This window comes from Choristoneura fumiferana, chromosome 7 (assembly GCF_025370935.1).
Source record: "Choristoneura fumiferana chromosome 7, NRCan_CFum_1, whole genome shotgun sequence".
NCBI lineage: Eukaryota > Metazoa > Arthropoda > Insecta > Lepidoptera > Tortricidae > Choristoneura > Choristoneura fumiferana.
Genome location: NC_133478.1, coordinates 1258730 through 1275348, shown reverse-complemented (window position 1 = coordinate 1275348; position 16619 = coordinate 1258730). Strand labels below are relative to the sequence as shown.

At 37.2% G+C, this 16619-nt stretch overlaps 1 protein-coding gene across 1 annotated transcript; it reads right to left on the bottom strand.

Annotated features, from left to right (window-relative positions):
• Positions 1–13087: 13087 nt before the first annotated feature.
• LOC141429354 (uncharacterized) lies at positions 13088–16334 on the bottom strand. The gene is made up of 2 exons (XM_074089642.1): positions 16269–16334; positions 13088–14299 (listed from the first exon to the last, which is right to left on the bottom strand). The coding sequence occupies exons 1-2, from the start codon at positions 16278–16280 to the stop codon at positions 13247–13249; spliced, it is 1065 nt and encodes a 354-aa protein (XP_073945743.1). The 5' UTR covers positions 16281–16334; the 3' UTR covers positions 13088–13246.
• Positions 16335–16619: the final 285 nt, after the last annotated feature.

The window sequence follows — 16619 nt, the reverse complement described above, 5'->3', positions numbered from 1 at the left end:
GCGCGGGGTGGCGCAATAATTAGATTACTCGACGAACATAAACGACGCGCCGTTGGATTGGATGGTTGTGGTAGGTAATGGATTAGTTACAGGCCCTATACAACAAAGTACAAAATTCTTACTCTAATTTATGTAATACGAGAGTGAGAAGGACGATATGATACGAACTTCGATTTTCCCTGGACTCCTTCCCTATCGACCCTGGTTTCGTATCCGTTTATGTGGTATAAAACCAATGGTCATATTTGGGCAAAATCTACAGGATGATTTGGGACACGTGAGCAGGACCAATCCGAATACCCTCAGGCCGCTTGTAGACGTCCGTTGTTTTTACCGGACCATTTTTGCGGTGTTGTATGGCTTCGGCGCCCGACAAGTGTCCGGTGCATGTACAGTACACACATTCATTGTAAGCCATAAAAAAAACCGGCCAAGAGCGTGTCGGACACGCCCAAAATAGGGTTCCGTAGCCATTACGAAAAAATTAAGTAATATTTTTCTAAGGATTTCGTATTTTATACGGAATCTTCCAAGTTTAGGTATATTTTATACCTTAGGCTGCTATTTACTCATAAACTACTAATAATTCTCAAGCAAACTTAGCCGTTATAGTTTTCCTTGAAAGTTTGATATACTTACTACCATCCTGATTTTTTTCCACTCACCGGTTTAGATTTTAGAGGGGGGGGGGACGCTCGATTTTTATGAAAATTTGCACTTTAAAGTTGAATATTTCGCAAACAAATCACTGAATCGAAAAATCGTCTTAGCAACCCCCTAATGGTTTTAAAGGACCGATCCAACGATACCCCACACTATAGGGTTGGATGAGAAAAAAAATAACCCCCACTTTACGTCTATGGGAGGTACCCTAAAAAAATATTTTTGAATTTTTAATTGTACCATTTTGTCGGCATAGTTTACTTATATATCCGTGCAAAATTACAGCTTTCTAGCATTGATAGTCCCTGAGCAAAGCCGCGGACGGACAGACAGACAGACAGACAGACATGGCGAAACTATAAGGGTTCCGTTTTTGCCATTTTGGCTCCGGAACCCTAAAAACGGTCAGTTGCCTGGTGAAACCAACGGATGTCTACAAGGGGCCTCAGTGATTGTTAAAGGATCGTCCACAATCATAAAGTAAAGCCCCCACACATTTAATTGCAGTTTGACCATGCACTTAGTAAATAATGTACTTAATGCTTTTTGTTTGTAACACTTAAAAAAATAACGATAATCTGGTACGATAATAGTAGCCTTAACTAAGTTTGTCTTACTCTAACTTTGCTATAGTCTTTCCGAAAGCGCTGGTAGTTTAAGAAAATGACGTGGAAAAGTGTCCATTGCGGCCTATTTACTGAATAAACGATTTGATTTTTGAATTCGAATTTTAACTGAATCAACCTGTATTTCGGATAACATGGCCCATACAATAAATATCCTATAGAATAATATGAAATTGAAATTGTTTATTAAAAATATATATTTGATTACACATAAAGAAAATTACGTCTAGGTTTAGTAAACAATAAACCGATATACTACACTATTGACTCGATATAATACAAATGTGTAGCTCTAACTAGACCGCTATATACATATTATATTTAATAAAACAATATTTAAAACAATCTTGGTGGCAAAACGGCGTGACCCCGTGGCGTCACCGTCCCTGACGTCTGTCATATAGCCTGGTACGCACTTGGCCAGTTTTCTCTTTTCTACTACAACTTTTTTTTATTCTTGTTAAAAAAAACGAGGCAATAATAGTCTAAACTTTTTAACGACCTGCGATGTCATGGACGCACCAGATTTCGTACGAATTCGCATAATTCACTAAAAGTGACCATATTAGCTTATTAATTACATAGTCCTTGGCTAGCAAAAACAAACTAGTTCAAGGTCAACGCAATTTGTTTACTCAAAATACATAATAATGATTAATGATAGCTCGCGATCATCATACTTATGTTGCGCTGCACCTGTGCACTTGTGGTTTAAGTACAGTCAAACATATCTGACTAAACATTAGTTTTTGAGCGAGTTCGGCTAGATTCGGTCAAAAATTTATTTCCCCTGAGGCCGTATTGCGTAACGCTTTTGAAAATCAAACGACAGTTTTCGCATACAAAAACTGTTACTTGATTGCGATAGCGAGCTTTAGAAACGTTAGACTATACGGCCTCTGTTTCGGTTTTGATCAGAAATTGGCTGAAACTTCGGTCGCGTTGAAACTGTGTGTTCGTAAATTATCGTGTGTCATTCGAATAATTTTGGCTGTGGGATCATAACATTATGGTGTAATCTTTTACTAATATTATTGTTTTTTGAGGTTGAATATTGTGTCGGTTTCAGTTTGTATTATGTTTAGCTGTAAGCATATTAAAAGTATGCATAATGATCTACCAAAAGGGGGATCGCTAGGTCGGCAGTATAGGTTTGCTGATTTATGGCCAAGTATACCCCGTTATCAAGCGGGCAGTTTGGTTTCTACCTAAAATTAGTTCAGTGTCAATAAAAACTTTTTGTAAATTGAGTTTTCTGATAAATTTGTAGTTCGCATACACAGCTACAACGTCGAGACTTAGATAGTTTGTATTGCACATCACTAATGTTAAGTAGCCACCAAACTGCCCGCTTGATAACGGGATATACTTGGCCATAAATCATGCACTATTTGCCGACCTAGCGATCCCCCTTTTGGTAGATCATTATGCATACTTTTAATATGCTTACAGTTAAACATTATACAAAGTAAAAACGATATAACGAGGTATATTTATGACATTATATATGATAACGGGGTATATTTATGACCATTTGGTGACATGCACATTTTCCCCCGTGTTTTCTTTCTTTCTTTCAATGCGGAAAATTTATAGTCAGAGCAGAAAACTTAACGAAAGGTTCAATGAACTAAAATAAATTCTTAAGGCCAATTAAATTGGTCTAGACTTTAGAACTCTGTTATGTAACTTATAGTTCTACAGACGGAACCCATTACTGATAATTTTGAGATGGTTATATTCGACTGGATGGCAAACGAGCAAGTGGGTCTCCTGATGGTAAGAGATCACCACCGCCCATAAACATCTGCAACACCAGGGGTATTGCAGATGCGTTGCCAACCTAGAGGCCTAAGATGGGATACCTCAAGTGCCAGTAATTTCACCGGCTGTCTTACTTTCCACGCCGAAACACAACAGTGCAAGCACTGCTGCTTCACGGCAGGATTAGCGAGCAAGATGATGGTAGCAATCCGGGCGGACCTTGCACAAGGTCCTACCACCTGCAAAATGATATGATTTTAAATCGGTCCCGACTGTTGAATTAAGGCACTAGTCCCACCGCCGACGATGAGCGAGAAGCGATTAGAGCTAGTAACTATATAGAAACGAGTGGGCGAGCAGCGAGAAGCGAGTGTAGTTTTGTCGCTCGGCTGTAAGCGAGTGTTCGAGTGCGACGGGCGTTTACTAGCACCACTTGTTAACCGCCAAACTAATATAGTATCGCTGAGCTAGTTTTACAGCTCAGCTAGTTTTATAGCTCTTGTCGCTGCGACATAAGAGTGAAGAGCGAGTTCTCGCCGGCAGTGTGAACAGCCAGCGATAAACTATTAATATGTGTCTCTTTTACTCAAACAGGATCTTATATCTTTTGTTCGTTTCTTGAGCGAGAAAATAGTCGATAGCCAATCGCTTCCTCGCCAGCGGTGAGACAACTACCTTATACTAGACTTTCTTTTCTTTTTAGTTTTTTGGCAGTCGGGTTTTTCGATTTTCTTTATTTTATTTTTTTATGCACGAACTATATAAAATGGAAAAGCACTTATTTGGTCAACTGTATCTACAAGCTCAGCTTTATGCTAATAATTATTAAAAGTATATTTCGTAATGAGATATCATTATAACTAAAGCTAAGGACGTCCGACATAAAACACGCCATTCACGGGACTTTAGTGCCTAATTACCAAATTTCTGATGCTTTTAATAACACTACTTTAAATATTTACACCTTGCATTTAGTTTCAGAAAGTTTTATGCAAAATGAACCTTCACACTTTGTATTACAGCTTTTTCTGAATATGAAATTACTGAACTTCAATTAATTGTTATGACACTGTTATTTTTTGAAACAACTCCAAAAGGTCCCAACTAGAATGGAATAAAAATGTAAATTTATACTTTATGAATTAAAAGAGAAGGTTTAAACAAAAATAAAATAAAATAGTGATTGTACTCTTTGGGGCTGTGTTCAATTTGGCACCCAATTTAAATTAAATGTAAACAAGGTCAGTTTATTGACCTTTTAGTTTATTTTCATAAAAGATGGTATGAGAATACAGAGAATTTGTCATTTTTTTCGTAATAGCACGTACTTACATATATGTTTGCTTTGTAAATAAAATAACACCTCACAAGGGAAAGAAGGAGAGGCACAGAAACATTTATTTACACATATTTGATACACTAAAAAATATTTTAGATGGAAAAATATAGTATAAAAATAAACATCGCAAAGCATAGAATCACAAAAAAAAAAAACAATTAATCCGCCTTTGTATTTTAAAGTTTTGTCAATTGTATTTTGTCTTTTTCTTTTTCACAATAAAAATACATATAAGATTAAGTTTTTTGTGCCAGAGAAATCCACTTTTATTGAACAAGTAGCTTTTGCCCGCGGCTCCGCTCGCGTGGTATTCGGTTTTCGCGCGCTGTTCCCTCGGGAACTGTGCATTTTTCCGGGATAAAAAGTAGCCTATATCATTCTCGAGCCCATTAACTATCTCTATGCCAAAAATTACGTCGATCCGTCGCTCCGTTACGGCGTGAAAGACAGACAAACACACAAACACACTTTCGCATTTTTAATATTAGTATGGATGACAAAAAAAATATTCACATTGAAATCATGCCGTAGGTAAATTCGATAAAAAAAAAATCAAAATCAAAATCATTTATTCAGTAAATAGGCCGCAATGGGCACTTTTACACGTCATTTTTTAAAACTACCAGCGCTTTCGGAAAGACCATCATTGCCAAGAAGAATGCGCCGCAAGAAACTTGGCAGAAAGTCATTTTTTTAACATAAAATAATTACAAATAAAATACTTGAAAACTACAGTATACAATGAAATAAAAGAAAATACAAAAAAATAATAATAATAATCCAGGGATGTATGGGGTCCCTTAGTTACAAAACTAAACACTAACTATAATCTACGTTCAGTGGAAGTGTAGACTGCATCCACCGTCATAAATTTAAAATAATAATAATTATAATGATAATAATAATAATAATTCAAAGGATAATAAGAACCATCGCTAGAAAACCTGCTTTCAAATAAAAAAACCGCATTCAAATCGGTCCACCCGTTTAATCGCTACGGTGCCACAGACAGACACACATAGCGGTCAAACTTATAACACCCCTCTTTTTGCGTCGGGGGTTAAAAACACATTGACCAATAAATTACCTTATTAAGATAATGGTGAGGTAACACAATTACTCTAAGGTAATTTAGTGGAGACCGGCCTTTAAATCCCGTTTAGCTTTACAAGTAATAAGGTGTTTGGGTAAGTGCTTCTGTCATATGACCGAGGTGCTATTCTAAAGCGGTCGATAGATTTTGCACAAGATTATGCAATTCCCCGATGTATTAGAAACACGCATAATTTTGAATTTCAATATTTTACGTGAGAATAATGCAACGAATTTGAAAATTGACTACGCATCTAAATTATACTTTTTCTTTTATTTAGGTCACCTGGGAAAGCAATCACCGCAACCCATGGACACCCATAATACAAGTTAATTTAAGTGACGTCTGCGTTGCCGGCCTTTGGAGAAAAGTAGCCTCGGTTTTTGAAGATCCCCAAGTTGTACCGGTCCGGAAACTCCTTTCGGTTTGGTTTCTACCGAGATAGATCGATGACTAGTATCTAATAGGACTAAAGACAGCCAAGTACTTATCACGGGTCATGGGGTTATCATCATGGGGTTTGTAATTTTTTTTTTAAATTTTATTATGATAATTTATTCAAAAACTCATTTAACAACATAAGAACTAAATAAAACATACTGTATAAGAAATATTTACAAGAAATTTGAATTTGTCTTGTTACTGTTAAACTAATGAGCCGTAGGCTGTACATACAAAGTCCCGTCTAAGGTCTGCCTCTAACACACTTTTATGATACTTCATTTAAATTATTCTGTTTATTTGAATCTTATTTAATTAGTTTATTTCAATTGCATTTAATCCATGATTTAGTTTAATTTGTTCTATTTATTTATCGATTGATTGTGTACTTGTGGACTTATTTCATTTCAATGTCTATCGGTTTGCAGAATAGCCGCTGTAATGCGTTAAGCGCAGTGCTATAAACAAACGATCCGGTTTCGTCGGTGTCGCCACGCGAGATTAGAGCGTCGCGGCCGCAGGGTGACGTGCTTCCATCACTTCACTTGCTTTTTACAAGTAGAATTAGAGGTCACAAACTTTCAAGTTGCAAACAAAATGTCCTTCGTTTTAGTGCGCCTTTGAGGATTCTGTAGTCCCAACAGCAGGGCTACTACGAAACTCGAAACTCGAAGTTCGTGTCGTGCGGTCCCTCTGACACTTATACTATTTAATACGAGAGCGAGAGGGACCGCACGATACGAACTTCGAGTTTCGAGTTTCATAGTAGCCCTGCAGGGCCCAACAAAGACATTTAAATACTAGTTATGCCATGTTGGGACAGCCGACCGTCCATCTTTGTCACTAGAAAGCTGTAATTTTGTTTGGGTAAGTACTTATATACCAAAACAAATATAGTATAATTTATTGAATCAGGCGTTACTTTGCGGAGGTCCAATCAATTAACTAAAAGAATTTCTTGCATATCTTGCATAAACTTAGCTATCATAAGGTCGCGGGTGAGCAAAGATAATTCTTTTATATACATGTGGGTAAGGATGACTGGAAGAGATCGCTCTTAAGCGATAAGGCCGCCTATTGCTTACTATGTAATCTTTCTCTCGTGTACCCGTTTTTCTATAATAATAATAATAATATTCATTTATTTCAAGTAACATGACTCATAGAAAGTACAAAAAGAATAGAACAAAAATACACATCATAGAAACAAAATACACTTGATTAATAAATAAATTACATTCTCACATTATATTAAAAAAATTATAAAACACTAAATTAATTGAAATTATTGTCTATGGCTTACTATTTATGGTGTTCAATAAAGAGTCATTTGTATTGTATTGTATACCGGGTGGGTCTGCAAAACTGGATCTAGAGTCAAGTCTAGGTCGGACGCGATTTTTTTTTTTACATATGCGTTTCGCACAGACTTATCTGTGCGCAACTGTAGCGGAAAACAAGGTATGTATGTATGTAAACTCTTTATTGTACAAAATAAACAACAACAACACATAAGGTAGGTGAAATATAAGTTTAACACCCACCAGCAGCAGAGGAGTGTTTTTATTTATTAATAACTAGCTTTTGCCCGCGGCTTCGTCCGCGTGGAATTCGGTTATCGCGCGCTGTTCCCCCGGGAACTGTCACTCTGTAGCCTATGTCACTTTTTGGCCCATAAACTATCTCTACGCCAAAAATCACGTCGAACCGTTGCTCCGTTTCGACGTGAAAGTCGGACAAACACACACACACACACACACACTTAACATTTATAATATTAGTATGGATAAATAAAAACACTAATACTATATGCTTACTATATGTATGGGCCCGAAATAAACGGTTTAATTTATTATTATTATCAGAACTTCAGAACTTTGTCTCTAATCTACATCAATTTCTTTGTCTACTTGTTTTGATGACATCTTTATAATGAAAATACGAAAAAAAACACAAATCTGACTCAAGCTTAAAAGATCATAATAATAACAATAGAAAACTATAACCTAGTCAAATAACTCGCCCCTCGCCATTCCCGCCACAAAGGTGCCCATAACGCTCGCGGCATTACCACGTTGGATAGCTCGGAGCGAGGGTCTTTGCCTGATTTTTGCCTGAGTTGACGGCCCAAATCACCTACAAAACGCTTTATAATTGTAACTTGACTTCACTAGTAATTAAAAGTAATTAAACGTCGAGGTAAATATTACTTGTGTAAAAATAGCGTGATAAGTCCCGTTTATGGTATTTTGACTATGAGTGAGAATCACGAAAGTTTAAAACGTTATAATAATAAACTAATACTAAATGTGAAATAAAATAAAATTAAACTATACAATGTCAAATAAAAAAAAAAAACAAATAACATCTAATTTCATTACCAAATTAATTACTAACCTAACTTAAAATACAAGAAGCAACCCCCCCTAACGAAAAAGAAATACACAAATTGCAGAACTAGAGTGACATTACACGTCGTGTGACGTTGCGCAAGATCGCAGTCAAATGCAATGCCGCAATGCACTTGTGTTGCGCTGACGCATCGTGCTACTCAGTGATATATAACCACCAGGACTAAGCAGCAGCGACCAATGAGTAATGACCTGAGGTTATTTCAATGGCTGAAAGACTAGGGTACCTAAGATACTTTCTATTTGAAAGCTCTTGACTACTTGACGAAAGTACTTATTAGCGATTTAAAAAAAAACTGGTCACGGTGTCCGCACTGCGCCCGCGTGGGAACTACAGTCCAATCCAAGCCTTCTCATTCTGAGAGGAGACCTGTATAATTCAGCATTGGGACCATAAAGGCTGGAATGGATGGATTGCATTGTCATTTCAAAGTTAACTCAAAACCAGCTTAACCGATTTTAATAAAACTTACCTAAAAATTTAATCATCTAGATTAAATTAACTTTCGATTAAAAAACTGCATCAAAATCGGTCTATCCTTTTCGGAGCTATGATGTCACATACCATCGGTCAAACACTGCTCTTTTTACGTCTAGTTCTGTGAAACATGATAAGGAGTCCAGGACGCGAAGTTTTAATTTTCAGTATCTAAATACGGAAGGGGCACGCAATGCCTAAACAACGTGGCTCTTGCGACACAGATTCTGGACTGTATTACTATCACTGTCGCAAGTGATACAAGATATCGTCCGCGTAAACGACACGTGAGACGCTACATATTTGCGACACCTAACTGTGAAATGTGGCCACAGCCGACGGCAGATAAATCATTATTTCGTACACTATTAAAAAAAAAATGATTTGCATTTTTATCTAAGACATTTACTTAATGGAATAAAAAGTTTTTGTATTGTGTTATTTGTTTTATTAATATAATAAAACCATTTTAGACAACGAATGAACAAATAATTAAATTTATTAGTACTTTCATTTTACCAATGACACTCACGTGACCCTAAAGGGGTTTCAGTGTTTTTAAACTTTTTCAGGACGCGACCCCCTTAGTTTAAAAAATATTTAGCAACCCCCAGCTTACCACCACTTACAGTTATTTGTATTCAATTAGGCTAAATCAAGCACTTATGAATGTCAAAAAAAAACCTACCACCGGTTCGGAAAAACCTCTGTTGAGAAGAATCCGGCAAGGAACTCAACGAGGTATATTTTTTTAAACAGATTACTTTAAATTAAAAAGGTACAATTGAAGTTACACTAAACTATCCTAAAAATAAATTAACTATATATACAGTTCCCCCAAGTCTTGTCCCTGAGGAAGAGTGCCCATAAGGCTGGCTGCATTTCCGCGCTGGATCGTGATTCCAATACGTTGGGCGAGAAATGCACCAGCCCTATGGTCATTTGTAATTATCTTACGTTGATAACAAAAATTAAAAATCCTACACTAACGGTGAGAGTATTTTAAAGATACTGAGATCCCCTTAAGGGGCATCTGCGACCCCCCGGGGGGTCGCGACCTACAGATTGAAAAACACTGCTCTATTTGATTATTTTAGTAGTTAGTATATTTTAGTGAGTCTTCTATAGTATGATTTGGTTAGTAAATAAACCCAAATCACTTAACTGATTTATTTTAACCTAAGAACAAAGGAAAAAGGTTTTATTTTGTGTTTGTTCGTAGGTTTTTTTTTTTTTAAATTTAGGTTTACGGTATTAAAAAAAGTAGTGTAATATACAAAAAATATCGACATTGATTTGTAATAATTGAGTTTACAATTAAAAAAAAAGACAAAACTTTTGTATCTATTTTTCAGACAGTTCCAATCCTCCTTTAATGCCGTGTGTGACATTTATTTTATTATCGCATGGCGTTTATTTTCGTATTTCTTGGACTGCCTTAGCTGTTCCGTGGTCGGCTGCGGCGTTGCGTAATGCAGTGACATTGGTCGCGCGGAAACGGGCCGCTACTCCGGCGGAGTATCAATGACGCGCGGGCTGGGCTGGATTGTACAACACATGAATAAAACGAGCGTTTTACGAATAATTAACTAGTACGGTATTTGACAACTCCTGGAATTGCCTTATCATAGTATATTATTATGAACATATATAGCCAATAATTATCGAAGAAAAAGATTAATTTTTAATTATTTGAAATACCAATGTATCCGTATTGTTAAATAAATTATCAAATGAAATAGAGCAATTCGTTCATCACAATATATTTTCAAGTGACAAGCAAAACATGTAAACAAACGTGTCCAGGTAACGACATGACAGCAATAGTCTATGACACACCTCCGCCGTGATTCCCAGGAATTCCTGGAGCCGGGAGTAGCTGGTCAAGGTGGCGTATCCAGGTGCGCCCATCGTCAATGGCAATCTCATAATGTAGGTTTCCGATACGACGGTTTACTGTACCGAACTCCCACTTCTTACCGGTTACGGAGTAGTTCCGTGCCTGGACGCGGCTTCCTAATGTGAACTCTCTGACCTTTGGCCTGGGTTGGGGTACAGGATCTGGTGGCGCTCGAATCTTCGCAGCTAATCTTGTTCTCACGTCTCTTCCGAACATGAGCATATATGGCAAATCTCCGGAACTAACTGGTGTGGCCCGAAGCAGAGCTTTAACTGTACGAACCTTATCTAAAATGCCACCACGTCGCCAAAATAGAGCAATTCGTTCATCACAATATATTTTCAAGTGACAAGCAAAACATGTAAACAAACGTGTCCAGGTAACGACATGACAGCAATAGTCTATGACACGTATCTTTCTAAATTGTTTTTCTCTATGCAGTATATATGGCGCTACCTGAGTGTAAGTAGCGGTAGCTTAATTTTTTATTTCAAACTTTGATTTATAAAAGAAATAAAAAATAAGTTATCATAGAGCTTTCTAGAGCTATCATAGAGAAAAATAAACAGATAGACATACTTTCGCATATAATGTTAGTCCTTACCTTACTATAGTTGGTTTAGATATGTATTTAACTAAATCTAAACAAAACAACGTCAATTGCTGTCTGAATATTGAAATTCCCCCATTAAACTATCTAAACATTTACATTTCTGTATTGAATGACATACACTAGTCTAGTTTGTATTTAGCGTGAAGGAGTATCAAACATACACACATACACACAAACTTTCGCATTTGTAATATAAGTAGGATAAGCTTGATGGATAGTAGAGACATCGTTTACCTACTTAACAAGATTACGTATAACATCTGTCAAGTTCGTTTCGCGGCATGATCTTGATCTCGTGAACCCGTGTCACTGGGTCGCCTTACGGTAGGCCGAGACCCCGCGGTTGAATGTCAGCCACGTTTGGACATAGGCTGAGAGACCGCTTGCGTTTCGTTGTCAGTTAATGGTCATAGAATCGTGGCGTCGAAACAACTCGATTCTTACAGTTTTTATTTTTATTTTTAGACGAGGTTTCAGTGACGATAATACGGTAGAGGTGTGCGCCACAGGGTAGTGTCGTAGATAAAATAATTGTCCGTTAAATTATCAAAAACTATTGCACACTTATTTTTTCTTTTGTCAAGGAAACAACAAAATATATAAAGCGTGTTGAAATGTCCAATATTATTAATAAACTGGTTAGATTATCAAAAAAAAAATAATAATTGGCAAGTCTGTAAGTTGACAGACATGTTTTTTGATTAGGTATAACACAATGAAATATAATTGCTGTTCAGGTAAGAAAGACATCAACGCGCGCGTGCGTTGAAACTTAGCAGTATTGATTGCGTGCACTGCATACCAATACAAAGACTACTTACTGGCATTTAAGATCGAATTGAATTTATGTTTCCTTGTCTTATGAGTGCCTGTGTTTTGAAAAATAAGGCCTTATGTATACACGGGATATAAAATATAGGTTATCATTAATTGAAGAATTATAAGATCCCGTAAGAATTTTGGAAATTTCTTCTATAATCCTTGAAAATGTCCGTCAAATTCCAAATTTCTAAGTTTAGTGTATTAGGCTGTGTACTTACTATCTTAAGCCCCATTTAGACTGCGAGAACTTGCAAGCAAGTTTCACTAATTGCGGTATTTTTCAGTCAACTAAATTAATTTTACCTCAATAGTCTGCGATAGTGTGAGCTTACTTTGGGGGCGGCAGACGTGAACTTGCCTTCGAAATCCAAAAGCTTAATGGTTACTTGACCTGAAATGTATATTTCAGAACTAAATTATTGTTATTATTATTTTAAAATTTATGACGGTGGAAGCATTCTACACTTCCACTGAACGTAGATATAGTTTAGATATAGTTAGTGTTTAGTATTGTAACTAAGGGACCCCATACATCCCTGTATTTCTTGTATTATTATTTTTTGTATTTTTTTTTCTTTAATTGTATAATATAGTTTTTAAGTATTTTATTTGTAATTATATTTTTATGAAAAAATTACTTTCTGCCAAGTTTCTTGCGGCGCATTCTTCTTGACAATGATGGTCTTTCCGAAAGCGCTGGTAGTTTAAAAAAAATGACGTGTAAAAGTGCCCATTGCGGCCTATTTACTGAATAAATCATTTGAATTTTGAATTTTGAATTTGATGTAATGCAACTTGCATATGGAGGTTCTTGAAAAGTCTAAATGAGGCTTGATAGTGAATTCAAAACGTTTCTCTTTTATAAAAATAATAGAAGATGCTATACTTAACTATGTGTCAATAAAAACTGTTACATAACAAAACACAATAAAACAAATTTGATATCTGATTCCCCGTTTATTTCTCATTTATCTATTAAAATATTGTTGTTATAATAACAATAATAATGTAACTTTAAACATATTTAATATAAACACTGTATTAATAAACAAAAAAAACTGAGTATCACAATATCACAAAGCGTTGACTAGACGTATCACCACCACCCTTTGGATCCCGACGACCACCCCTTCGAATACCCGTAACTAACAGGTTTCCTGTACGCGACAACTTTGGGAACTGACACCCATTTCGTGACATGCACCACTTTGGGAACCGTCACCGCTTTCTGCACATGCACTATTTTCTTGGCTGTCGCATAACTTGGCTTGCCACAGCCGTAGCTGCCACAACGAGGTGCGGAGTGGTATGGCGCGGAGTGGTAAGAATGCGAGTGACTTATAATGGGTGCGGAATGGCTGACAATAGGTGCGGAATATCCATATCCGCAACCGTAGCTACCGCACGGACTAGCGGGTTGACTTATAAGCGGCTCGGAATGACTTATAATCGGCTCGGAATGGCTTATAATTGGAGCGGGATTGCTTATAATCGGTGCAGAATGACTTATAATTGGTGCGGGATTACTAATAATTGGTGCGGAATGTCCGTGTCCGCAACCGTAGCTGCCGCAAGGACTAGCTGAATGGCTTATAGCTGGTGCGTAATTTAAGATTGGTTCTGGGACGGGTGGGGAGTAAGAGGAGATTGGAACAGATTGACTCCAACCGGAAGATGGTAGACTGGAGGAGATGGAAGGGGAACTCCATCCTGCTGAGGAAATTGGTGCTGAGATCGGAGAGGAGATAGAAGAAATCGGAGATGAGAAAGAAGAAGAAATTGGAGCAGAGATGGGCGCTGACTGTGACCATCCAGATGAAATAGGGGCTAAGTTAGATTGCGTCCATCCTGAAGGTAATGCTGAAGATATGGAAGACACAGCAGGCACTGATGACCAACCTGACGACACTGGTATTGGTGCAGAAATTGCAGGAGTTGATGCTATTGACGATTGCCAGCCTGAAGAAATTGGTGCAGAAATAGCCGAGGCTTGTGACCAGCCAGATGGAGCATAAATAGCCGGTGCCTGGAGGCTGGATGAAGAGTAGCTGCTGCCAGCAGACGCATAGCTGTCGGCGTAGCTAGACTGCCAGCCCCCTCGCTTCACACGTTCTCCTGAAGCAGTCACTAGGAGGAAGCATGTTGCTATCTGAAATTAGAAATAACAAATATGAGGAAAGGCGAAATGAACAAAGAAATGAAAATCGATTAAATTTTTTTTCGCAATCGAGTATTTATATAGTAAGTGAACCCTTTTATTGTACAAAAATATAAACGATTGTCAATCAACCAACTAGTCGTCTAATAATAGTAATATTCACTTTAACAAGATTTTAATGATACTATTATGAATTATGATACTACATGGTCGACATTTTTGTCATGACAAAGATAGGTACAGACAGCCACTCAATTTATTTTCTAGGGTCATCTCATCATAAAGCACTGTCATCTTCTTCTGTAGGTATATATATAAGCAGAGAGCAGAATTTTCATGGCATTTTTTGACTGTCATAGTGACTTCTCCCTTATCGACTCTACCTAAATGATGTCGATATATTAGGCCCTAAATTAGATTGTCGTAAACTTAGCATGTTATGTAGAGCGTTCTTTTTCCGCATACAAATGGATCATCATCAGCCTACAGCAGCCCACTGCTGGACATAGGCCTCTTCCATGGCGCGCCACAACACTCTGTCTTCAGCCCCTCGCATCCATCCGCCGCCAGCGATCCTCTTAAGGTCATCCGTCCACCGTGCCTCAGGACGCCCTACACTACGTTTTTCCGTCCGTGGTCTCCATTCGAGGACTCGTCTGCTCCACCGTTCATCGGTCCTGCGACAGACGTGTCCAGCCCAACGCCACTTCAACGAACTAAATCTCTGATACAAAAGGATATTTGACTGTAAAAAAAGTAGTTTAAAACCGGAAAATATTTAAAAAAAAATTTTTTTTTTAAAGAGACAGTTGTTAACATTATCAAGAGAAGAATTCCAACATTAAAATTGAAATAAAAAACTTAACTGAAATTATTAAATTAGAAATTGTTATCCATTCATTATTCATTGCATAATGTCTATTTCACATTTTCAACTGCTCGAAAGTTAATTGGAAGAGATCGCTCTTTAACGTGAGGTCGCCTATTGTTTACCTCTACTTTTATATTCTTTAGTACGTGTAGTATGTTGGGTATCGATATATGTATGTATATCGGAAGTCGTTTAGTGAGACGTCACTATGAGAGGTCAAAAATGCCATGAAAATTCCGCTCCCTGAATATAAGGCAACCGTTACTGACTGACTGATCTATCAATCCACAGCTCAAGCTAGTGTGTGAACTGCGCTGAAAGGCACACTGATAGTTACTATGTCGCAGACAGCCGCTAAGAAAGGATTTTCGAAAATTCGCTCCCTGAGGATAGCGAGGGGTTTCGAAGTTTGTATGGAAAAAGAAGATTAGATAGATTTTTTTATTCGAAACTTCACAAAAAACTAAAACTCGTATTAAAATTAAAAAAATATATATATATTTATATATAACGGGACAATTAACACCAATTAACCTAGTCCCAAAGTAAGTTTAGCAAAGCTTGTGTTATGGGTACTAAGCAACGGATAAATATAATTATTTAGATAGATACATAACTTAAATACATATTAAACACCCAAGACCCGAGAACAAACATTCGTATTTTTCATACAAATATCTGCCCCGACACGGGAATCGAACCCGGGACCTCAAGCTTCATAGTCAGGTTCTCTAACCACTAGGCCATCTGGTCGTCAAGCAATTGGCTTAAGATCTTCTCTTATCTCTTATTTTCTGCTTTAACCCCTGACGCAAAAAGAAGGGTATTATAAGTTTGACCGCTATGTGTGTGTCTATGGCATTGTAGCCTCCAAATGGCTAAACCGATTTTTTAAGTCGAGTGGTTTCTTAGCTAAGTTTTATTAATTGGCTAAGCCGTTTTTGAAATACTGAACTTTGATATGACAATAGTGGAAGGTTCTTAAACTTTTTAAAGTTGGTATAGGTATTTTAAATGTTACCTCAGAACTCCATAATTTATAAATTGATTTGGGAACTTCTTTCATTATTATCGATTAACAATACTCACAATAGATCTCATGGCGTCGCGGCACCTAATGCTGTCCTTTGCGCGCTTCTGCGGGATTTATACAAACCTGTGCTTGCGCAAGTGGCCTCGCATATTAGATTATGTTTTAATAAACACTTAATATTCCATAAACTTACTAATTTCAATGTCAAATGTCAATTCTACAGAACCATTTCTGCAAAGACCATTTTACCTCAAACTACAGCCAAATGAGTCTTTTAAGGAAGGTAACAAGTGATGCCCCGGTCCAGTGTTACTTATCTCATTCCTTATCATCAACAAAGCCAAGTTCGTTCTCTGTGGCGTTCTAAGGGAGATACCTTTGTTTGACAAATTACGTCTTTTGGCTGA